Below are 10344 nucleotides of genomic sequence, written 5' to 3' on the forward strand. Positions count from 1 at the left end.
TCTAATTGTTGTATAAGATGAATGAGTGAGTATGATACTGTTTGTAAAATTGTGTAATGTGATTTTGGACTGTTTAATGAAGGAAAATCCAATTCCCTTTTGATTTGAGCAGTTAGGGTCAGGCATCCTGGGACAGTCCCTTTTCTGCAATTCCGAATAAAACCCAACTTTGAGAAATTATCACCAGACCATGTTTTTCTCCATTAGGAGGGGACAAAGGTTGCAGACCATTGCTAAATCTTTTAACCATACCACGTGGTTAAACTCTTAGACTATCGATACCGACAGAATAAGAACAAGTCTTTGATATTAATTACTTGTCTGCAGCTAGGCATTCGGTTTCATTGAACGCGAAGAACGACAACCGCCAAAACATCCATTCTATAACGAATGAAGGAATGTCACTCTGAACAAACCACTCTAACCACAACAGAGAGAGAGAGAGGGAGAGAGAAGGACAATTCTACAAAAGAAACAACTTTTCACCAGCGATCAAGACGACACACTGAGCGTAAATATATACATTAATTGTGTAGCCGATGTGAAATGGCTAGCTAGTTAGAGGTGGTGCGCGCTAGTGGCGTTTCCATCAGTGACGTCACTTGCTCTGAGACCTTGAAGTAGTGGTTCCCCTTGCTCTGCAAGGGCTGTGGCTTTTGTGGAGCGATGGGTAACGATGCTTCGGGTAACGATGCTTCGAGGGTGACTGTTGACATGTGCAGAGCGTACCTGGTTCGCGCCCAGGTCGGGGTGAGGGGACGGACGTAATTGTTCCCGAATGAGTGAGCGTTCATGTGCAAAGGATTAGCATTTCAATTGTTATAATTATCAACTTTGTAGTGACTTCTCAGCTGACCCCCACTCCCCATTTTGTCACCCAAGCCGCGATGCCGGTTTAGCCCACTAGGGCACATTTCCTATCATTTCTGGTAACCATATTTACTTTGTTGTTTTGTTTATGCATTTCTGTGAATTACTAAAGTAATAAATAAATGATTTAAGACAATTGATGTATGGATGACTCATAGTGAAGACTGGGTTCGTGCAGATAACCAACAATTAACAACGTTTGGAATGAGACTAACGTGAGGTAAAGTAAATAATTAATTAATCAGAAGACTATGGATCAGATATGAAAATATCTGAAAGGTTATATTGGGAAATTATAACCTTGTAATCTGAATATTTTACTTGGTGCCCCGACTTTCTAGTTGATTACAGTTACATGATTAATCAGTCTAATCGGGTTATACTAATTGCAGAGAATCTTTGAGAAAACTATGTCTTCAATTTAATGATAGTAAAGACACGACACAAGCGTCCCATTTTTCCCTCCAAACATAACGATGGTCAGTATGGCCAAGCAGTTCTATTTTTGTTTCATCAGACCAGAGGACATTTCTCCAAAAAGTACGATCTTTGTCCCCATGTGCAGTTGCAAACCGTAGTCTTGCTTTTTTATTGAGGTTTTGGAGCAGCAGCTTCTTCCTTGCTGAGCGGCCTTTCATGTCAATATTCGACTCGTTTTACTGTGGATACAGATAATTTTGTACCAGATCTGATTCTCATCTAATACCTATGGCAAAATCTGACAATAGCATTAAAGAATTGAACAATTTGCAACTGAAGAATGGGCCAAATTGGCAGTAGAAATTCTACAAGAAGCATTATTCGGTAGTTATCTTGGCCAAAGGCTGTGGACAACCAAGTACTTGCTCCAGGGTGCCAATAATTATGTTAATGCAATTTGTTTTTATTTTCAAAATAAAAATGGTAAACTTAAGGTTCCCTTAAAAAAAGTGGGTTGTGCAATGTTGAAAATCCAATTACAAGGTGTGGAGACAGTTATTTTTTTATTTGAATTTCAATGTATTTTAGAAGAAATACGGTATTATTTTAGAAAAATACCAATATATTTCTTCCAATTGAAGAAGCCATTGGTGCTAAATTGGATTTTGATCTTTTTCTCTTTGTTATCATCTGCTGAAGGAAATTGCAATTTATATTTCATTGATAATCTTTTGTACAAAAACTCAGCCAAATGAATGGATATTAAAGAATGCTGAATATGACATGTGCTTTATGCTGTTGACATTTATTTGTCAGTGAGGCCATTTTGTGAGTGTGTCTTACTTGGAAGGCCAGTATATTGTTAGGATGCCAGCGCCACTAAGGGGACTTCTCTGCAAGAATACGCTCTCACTTGGATTTTCTTTGTAGCTGGAAATACTGTGGTTAGTTTTATTGACCAAACATCAACAGAGTGCTATATGATTTTTTATTCGTCACTAAAAGACAGTATTATGTAAAACAGTAGTAACAGAGAATACATTAGTACAGCTCATTAAGGCAAAAAAATATACAGCATTGTTCAACATCAATACACATGCATCAGTGAAAAATAGCAGTCATTACAAGGGCTGTCTCTGCGTAATATATCACAACCTTAGTTCACGCCTGTTTCCATGTTCTATGGTGCATTCGAGAGCTCTCTGAAATGTGGAAATACGAGTTCCCGACTCCAAAATAGCCAGTACAATGCCCTCCAAGTCAATGCCCTCCAAGTTCCAAGTGAGAAACTCAGGCCAGAATGATGATACCTGAGTATCATCGAGTTCTGAAGTTTCATCAATGACCTGTCACCTTTGCGACCAGAAGATGGTAAAACAATGCCTTTAGCTATGTGGATAAAGAAGCTACTTTGAGCAATACAGTCTTTGGTTTGACGCATTGTCAGCTAGTTAACCAACTTATTATTAGCAACACTATCTTGCTTAGCTCTCTAGCTAAAAATCTAATTCATTGTAGAGTTGTACCAACCTCAAAAGCACTAGAACGCATTTATATCATCTTCACAACTTGACCAACTGGAGCTATGAGATTCCAAGGTCAATTCGAATGCACCACTATTAGTGTTTAAACATTAACACCCATGCATGTCATTCGGTAAGGGTGGGGGTGGAGGGGGGGTCTACTAAGAGGTCTGGAGATGGCTCTTCTCCCAGCCTGCTCTTGGTGTGGCATTGACCTTGTATTTGACCGGCTGGAGGACTACCCCAAACTTTCCTTCCAGGCTGGGCAGTGGCTGGCCCGGGGACACGGTCATAGTTAAACGCTGAAGGATCCAGGAGAGGAAGAGGAAGATCTCCATCTTAGCCAGCGCCTCCCCCAGACACACTCTCACCCCTGCCCCAAACGGCAAGTAGCTGGGCGAGGGGATGCACAGACCTGTCCCCTCCTCGTTCAGGAAGCGACCTGTGGAGACACAAGAGAGAAAGACTGAGACACAGAAAACTGAGGACACAGGGAGGACTGAGGACACTAATACACAGAGAATGAGGTATAAATAGTCTATTAACTTGAGACATTCTCACCAGGGTCAAACATCTCTGGGTTCTTCCACTCCTTCTCATCGTGATGCAGGGACCACAAGTTGATGATGATGCGAGCACCTTTCCTAACAGTGAACTTGCCAATACTGCAAATTAAATACATACAGAAACAGAACAGAGTGAACTTGCTATCAGTACAAAGAAACGTCTTTAGATCAAAAAAGTAATGTGTGTGTACCTGGTGTCTGTTTGGGCTACATGGGGGATGAGTAGAGGGGCAACAGGCCGGATGCGTAGCACCTCTCTAATGGTGGCTTCCAGGTAGGGCAGGCTCCCCCTGTCACTGAGCTGGGGGGTTCTGTCTCCCCCCACCACACTGTCCAGTTCCTCCTGAATTCGCTTTTGTACCTGTGGATGGTGGATGAGGTAGGCAATTGCCCATTTTAGGACTGTTGATGTGGTTTCCACTCCGGCTCCAAATATGTCACCCACGGTCATGAGCAGGTGGTCTTCACTAAGGCCCACGGTCTCCATGGTGATCTCGGCAGTGTTGTTGTTCTCAGCACTGCGTTTGGCCCTTAGCAGGGCGTCCAGCAGGTCTCTCTGTTCATGATCGCTGTAGTCCGACTGTTGAGGAGGATAACGTAAAGCACGGCCATACACCATGGCCTGCTGCAACTGGTATTTCCCTGATATTCATAAAAGATGATGAGGTACAATAGATACTTTCATCTATATTCTATTTATATAGAGGAAAGTACCTACTGTACCTACCTGCTGTAGCCTACCTTGTGTTCCTCGTATTTTTTCTGAAGCAGCTTGTCTCTGATTGACACACACTGCTTTAGGAGACGCAGGTCTGCGTTGGGGAAGACCTAAGAGGGAGAAAAGAAGACGTGTATAGAGGCACTGAGGAAACCTGAGAGATGTACTGGTCCATTCCATCCAGGCGGCTATAAACAACAAGTTGCACTGTACCTGTAGCCATGGGAAGATGTCCACCAGACTGTCCTTAGCGACCGTATCCACGATGCCCTGGCTGAACTGCAGCATGGCCTCAAACTCGGGGTCGCCGCGGCAATAGGAGGAGCTGAAGCAGAGAGAGCAGACCACGTTGGTGACAGCTCTTGTCAGCTCTGGGGACAAGTCCAACGATGCACTGCCTGACTCTCGCAGAGTGTCACACAGGGAGAGAGCTTCCCTACAGACTGGAGAGAGTGAGAGAGAGAGAGACAGAGAGAGAGAGACAGAGACAGAGACAGAGAGACACAGAGACAGAGACAGATAGGGTTTCTCAGTACATCTGAATCAAAGAGGTCAGATTCAACAACAAATTGTTATAATGGATATAAACTTTGTTTGGTACTCACTAATCTTCTCGATGGAGGCAGAGCCCTCACCAAACATACACAAGGCTCCATGCACTGTTTTACGATGAAATCTCCAAGTGGCACCGTAGTCTGCAAAGGCAATATCTTTACCGTCCCTCGTCAACAGGTCTGTGGTTACCTTGTTAAGAACAAATATTTTATTATGTAGGCTAGGAGAGCATAAGGAGTGAGAAATGCCAATCAATGATTATGTAACACATGTTAACTGTAAAAATTCACTGCATTACACATTACATTTATTTTAATGTACATTTCAGGCACAATTATATCAATGTTATTTTGCATCAAAGACAAGCAAATAAGTGATCAGGCTGACTTTAAATGGTCTCTGTCATATAGAATAGAATAAAACAAGTTAAAACAATAAAAAATAACCACTCACTGTTCTGGGTCTTCCTGCAAAGATTTTCCCCTTTTTAAGGAGGACCTCTTTGGCGTGCTGGTGGTGGTTGACAAGGATGACTGTGTGTGGGCCCATCATTAGTGAATAGGTCTGTCCATACTTCTGCTGCAGCTTCTGGAAGAGGACATGCGGTGGCTGATTGCTTCGCAGGCTCAACAGGCTCCCGATGAGTGGGAACGCGGGCAGGCTCGGAGGGCCCCCTCTGGTCTCCAGGGACCTTCGAAGTTTCACCTGCAAGAGCAGTAGACCCAGCCCGACCACAGAGAATACACACATGCACAAAAACCACGCCATGCTGTATGTTGGGCCGAGAGGGGCTGGCGTCGTTATCAGAGCGTCGCTGAACTTCGATAGCAACAGCACTGAGGAGCAGAGGGGTTTTATACGGCTCCTTCAATGCCATACCTTGACCCTGCATATTTTAAGCTTAGATATCTTTAACAGCTCATGCCAATTTAAACAAGATAAGCTTGTTTAACTTGGATTAATCCCACTAAAGATGTTTGATAAAATAATATATATTGTTGCAAATAGACTATAATAGGCTAACGAAATACAACAATTAATTAATTAACTAACTGTTTAACTGTGTTTTAACTGTTTTATGCATAAAGGAATGCCTATTATAGGCAAGAGACACCAATAGCCTAACCTTATAATGGCAATGGACTTTTGACAATTATTTTCTGGGGTTTCAAAGATGTTTTGGCTGTTTAAGAGTGGGCGTATTCATGACAAGCTGCAATTCCGTTGTCATAACACTGCAATCACCGATAGAACAATGAGCCAGATGTTCACCGGATGTAGAAATCTGAAGCATCCGGTTTGCGTTTCTAAGAGGAAGCCCAGTGCCCAGCAGTGGGAGAAGATAGCTTTCTCAAAACTAGAATTTGTTACGAACAAAGTGGACTAAGTTTTGTAGACTTTACCCTTTGCAAAAGTTTCAAAGTAGGCGTTTCCTATTGGAAAATGCAAATACATCCATAGAATGTGCCAATAGGATCTTGCCAGCCTGTGCTTGGCTCTGCACAACCCCAAGCTTGTCCTGCCCACTATGATTAATTTGCTGCGATTGGAAACGCGACACTGTGTGGTCTATCTTGTTTGTTTATAAAAAAATCTTTGCTGCAATGGCTTCCGTGGAGTCGCAACCACGGTTTGGTCAATCTGTCAAAGGATTGTTGTCTGATAAAGTGGGCTCCTGCAGCGGGGATGTGATCGCCCTGACTCGCCAGGTGCTAAAGGGATCACGGAGTCAAGAGGTAAAGCTGGAAATCGATTAGCACCTTATTGTGAGACCTTGCTGCATTTGGTTGGTTGCCCCACAACGACAGCTAACGTTAACTAGCTAGCAAGAAAAGCCATAGAATCGCTGACCAACTGATGTTAGCTAGCTAAGGTTATTGTGTCTAGCTAACGTTAACTAGTGAGGCTGGACAAAACTAGCGAGCTCATTTGTATAGCAGCTACATCACATGATGGGCGCATCTCAATATGCCCGACCCACTATCTAAATTCCTTTTGTCATTTTCATAACTACTTCACTTGCCTATTTCATTTATGTCTGGAACTATGGCTACCATTCTCACTGGTCCAGTTTCTTACTATATCTTTATGAAGGGAAGGGAGGTGAGGAAAGGAAGCCACTTTAAACTATTTACTCAATGTGTCTTTCAGCTTCTGGGACAGGCTGCCAGAAACATGGTCATTCAGGAGGACGCCATTCTGCACTCAGAGGATGTAAGTAGTACTGGGATCCAGGTCCACACTACAGTAGCTCAACTAACAGGAACTGTGTTCACCCTGATCTAGCACTGATATTGTCGGACTACAAAAACATAATTTGTTTGTTTTACAGAGTTTGAGAAAAATGTCCATCATCACCACCCATTTGCAATATCAGTAAGTTATCCCCAGTTTATTTTGGACAAGATAGACCAATGTGCATCCGGTAATCATGATAGTCAGAATTGATTCTCATGTGCCATTTGTGTATTGCTATGCTTGGATAATAAACATTGACTAGGGAGATGACTATCATACTTTACATGACTCTTTGTTTTATCTTCCAGACAAGAGGCCATCCAGAAGAAGTAAGTCAAAATATGAACTTTGTTTGTTAGTCGACCTGCATCATTGTCCAAATACAGTCATAACACTACTCGATGACGCAATCGACCATATCTCCCATTGCTTTCTCCACAGTGTGGAACACTCCAAAAACCTTCAGGATCAACTGAGGCATTTACTGAAATGAAGTGTGCACTGAGACACTTAAATGAAAGACTTTGAGCTGCTCCTGTCTGTGTTACCATGTTGCTTCTTCTGAGAAAATATGTGCAGACCCGCCCGCCCCCGCTGCAACCTTGGGACAACATTTCCCGGGAAGCCCAATTCCTCATTGAAACTAGTGGAGAACCCCCCCCCCTTACAATGATCTCAAACTGTGTTTTTAATACACAATGAAATTAAACACAGACTACCCCTTGCTAATCAGAACTCTCAGGTATGTTGTGGTGGGCTGTCATTACAATTGCTTCACAGGAACCTAACCAGCTGAGCTAACAATGTAACAAATGTATCATTTTGTATAAAATAATCCAACAGGCTCCACATTACAAGAATCGCAGTACCCCCTGGTGCGCTGTTCACTTATTTAGCCATTTAATCCGTTTTTGAAGAAAAATCAAATTTTTCCACTGCTTTCATGTGTTTGAAACGAGAGCTTGAATAAAGTGTCCCACTCCAAAGCAGTTGCTTTCCATTGGAGCACTGCGATTGGTTGGCCAAAACTCTGGGGTGGTGCTTGGCGAAGGGTAAATTCTATCAGAATGTTCTCTAACATTGCACCTTCCTGATGTAGCCCCTGGCCTTTTGGACTGGAGGCTGCCTGGAAGTCTCCCCAGGTACATGCTGTTCTTATGAATATGCATACCAGCATATGGTGGTCTTATCCTGCATATTAGTGACTCTTATTTATTAAAGCCCTACTCCAGTCTCCATTTTAGCTCATTTATCACATGATTTAGTTAACTAAATGCACATCTCAATTGGTGGCCTTTCCTCTTTTGGTCTTTATTCTTGCAAGCAAAGGGGGAGGCCAATGACATCAGAAGGCACCATCAGGCCAATGACCTACTCCATTGGAGATTCTTGTTTGGGCAAAATACCATCCTCCCCTCTGTGACCCGGAAACCAATAAGTGGTTGAGGAGTGTGTCATTTCATTAGTAGGCAAACAGAATAGTGTCCTCCCCCGCCTACCTTTCATTGAGGATACTCGTGGATCCTACAACAGAAGAGTTTAGAAAACCGGCCACACCTTTGAATCAGCTTTTGTTTTGTCAGAGGAGAAAGATGCACACAAAAAAATATATATGTCACTCATTGTTTTATCTATAAAATGTCTTGCACAACTGAACTTTTTTTAATCACTTAACATACTTATTTTGGGATCAACCCCGTAAACATCATTGCCTAAGGATGCGCGAGGGGAGAAGGGTCGTCTCCCGAGTGGCGCAGCAGTCTAAAGCATTGAATCTCAGTGCAAGAGGCGACACTACAGTCCCTGGTTCGAATCCAGGCTGAATCACATCCGGCCGTGATTGGGAGTCCCATAGCGTGGTGCACAATTGGCCCAGTGTTGTCCAGGTTTGGCTGGGTTAGGCTGTCATTGTAAATAAGAATTTGTTCTTAACTGACTTGCCTAGTTAAAGGTTAAATACAATTTAAAGCAAGCGGTTTTCCATCCACATTCACTTTCCACACCAACTCTCCTCAATTACCTTTGACTTTTTGCAAAAGGAGGTGAGAGGACGCAGGAGGTGAGGACATCTTGGGAAAAGGCCCATGAAGTTTGCACTTGTCTAAAAAACTTTTTTACCCTTGTGTGTGTACATTATAATATGTATATGTGGGATATTGTTTTAACAGGAAAAGTTCTAAGTATAAATCAGAATATTTTCCTTCACAGTAGGGCGGGGCGGGGGTCGGAATAATGTAATTTCAATATGAATTGTTTTTTTACACTGGATCTAGAACATACTTAATATTGATTGACGTTAGCCTATTTATTGTGAAAATATTGAAGTCGATATTTTACCTATACATTTTATCTGTATGTCCACATTGTAGCCATTGTATCGACATCTGGTAGTAAAATGTCTTACCTGTCCACTGTGTCTGCATTGTGACCAGATATCCTAGTCCCTCGTATGCAAATGATTTCATTCTTTCAAAATAATATTTATTTTAAGACACATTGAAGCCATAAATCAATTGCATCACCTGTTGATGATTTTAAAGAGCTGGATCATGATGATTTAAATGGTTTTACTGTTCAGGCCTCTTCGATATCCAGACAAGCTCCATCTCCTAATCTACACCTGTAAAAATGTTGGTACAATCACAATGTGGACAAGATCAGGACAAAGGATGAATGTTAGAACCAGGTATAAATAGGGCTTTAGAGAGTACACAGGGTAGTAGATAGAGTTTGGATAAGGGATGAGAAGTCATTCAATTTCAATAAGGAAGCATATCGCATTTAACCTTGATTAGCTTGCTCATAGTGGTATTAGAGCTAGCAGTCAGGGTACATTTGGTCCATTGAAATGTGAGTGGTCTTTAAACTTCCTCAAACTTGGCATAAAAGAGGCTGCCATGGCAACAGTATCAGCAACCTTCGAAGGCTAAGCAGCTGGCTGTCCTAGACCGTGACCCTGAGTGTCGTCAAGGGGAGGTTTGCATCTCAATGACCTACTCTCACAAGGGCCAAGTAAAGTGTTGCAAGTCTCGTGTATTGTGCATGTGCTATATCATGCACACTAGGAAAGAAGTGGTGCGACTCGAGGGCTCTAGAGAGGTTGGCGTGTTGGGGACGAGCACTCCATTTGAGCTCCATGCAACTACTCCAGCCAAGATCTGGAACCTTGAGAATGTTCTTGCTGAGGGAAGAACAATGCCACTTTATCAGCTCCAAGGCCTGTCAGGCTGCAATGATTCATATGCACAGAGACCTCCTGTCACCTACCAAAGGTTTGCTGAAGCAAATGTGCAGACACTATTTTTGATTAAACAAGACATAAGAAATGTAAAGCAAAGTACAAATAAATGTATAATGACCTGCTTATTTCTATGTCATATACCTCAATTGCAATCAATAACCCTAGAAATTGCTGTCACCTCAGCACCTGAATAGTCCAAACTATCCCTGCTCT

At 42.4% G+C, this 10344-nt stretch overlaps 2 protein-coding genes across 2 annotated transcripts; one reads left to right on the plus strand and one right to left on the minus strand.

Moving 5' to 3' along the window:
- Positions 1 to 2264: 2264 nt before the first annotated feature.
- Positions 2265 to 5489, minus strand: LOC118369634 (steroid 17-alpha-hydroxylase/17,20 lyase). Its single transcript, XM_035754164.2, has 7 exons — positions 5106 to 5489; positions 4703 to 4841; positions 4311 to 4540; positions 4121 to 4207; positions 3571 to 3959; positions 3375 to 3478; positions 2265 to 3255 (listed from the first exon to the last, which is right to left on the minus strand). The coding sequence occupies exons 1-7, from the start codon at positions 5418 to 5420 to the stop codon at positions 2975 to 2977; spliced, it is 1545 nt and encodes a 514-aa protein (XP_035610057.1). The 5' UTR covers positions 5421 to 5489; the 3' UTR covers positions 2265 to 2974.
- A 506-nt stretch (positions 5490 to 5995) lies between these two features.
- On the plus strand, positions 5996 to 10256 carry borcs7 (BLOC-1 related complex subunit 7). Its single transcript, XM_035754167.2, has 5 exons — positions 5996 to 6388; positions 6804 to 6866; positions 6985 to 7028; positions 7199 to 7219; positions 7332 to 10256. The coding sequence occupies exons 1-5, from the start codon at positions 6257 to 6259 to the stop codon at positions 7381 to 7383; spliced, it is 312 nt and encodes a 103-aa protein (XP_035610060.1). The 5' UTR covers positions 5996 to 6256; the 3' UTR covers positions 7384 to 10256.
- Positions 10257 to 10344: the final 88 nt, after the last annotated feature.

The sequence above is a fragment of the Oncorhynchus keta genome, chromosome 36, assembly GCF_023373465.1.
Source record: "Oncorhynchus keta strain PuntledgeMale-10-30-2019 chromosome 36, Oket_V2, whole genome shotgun sequence".
Classification (NCBI taxonomy): domain Eukaryota; kingdom Metazoa; phylum Chordata; class Actinopteri; order Salmoniformes; family Salmonidae; genus Oncorhynchus; species Oncorhynchus keta.

What these genes read in the sequence shown, in the direction of transcription:
- LOC118369634 (XM_035754164.2), bottom strand. Translation starts at nt 5,420, where the DNA reads ATGGCGTGGTTTTTGTGCATGTGTGTATTCTCTGTGGTCGGGCTGGGT. An exon ending in TTGCAGGAAGACCCAGAACA is followed by an intron (nt 4,842 to 5,105) that starts GTGAGTGGTTAT and finishes GTTCTTAACAAG; the next exon opens with GTAACCACAGACCTGTTGAC. An exon ending in GTAGCCCAAACAGACACCAG is followed by an intron (nt 3,479 to 3,570) that starts GTACACACACAT and finishes TTTAATTTGCAG; the next exon opens with TATTGGCAAGTTCACTGTTA.
- borcs7 (XM_035754167.2), top strand. Translation starts at nt 6,257, where the DNA reads ATGGCTTCCGTGGAGTCGCAACCACGGTTTGGTCAATCTGTCAAAGGA. An exon ending in CCATTCTGCACTCAGAGGAT is followed by an intron (nt 6,867 to 6,984) that starts GTAAGTAGTACT and finishes TTTGTTTTACAG; the next exon opens with AGTTTGAGAAAAATGTCCAT. An exon ending in ACCACCCATTTGCAATATCA is followed by an intron (nt 7,029 to 7,198) that starts GTAAGTTATCCC and finishes TTTATCTTCCAG; the next exon opens with ACAAGAGGCCATCCAGAAGA.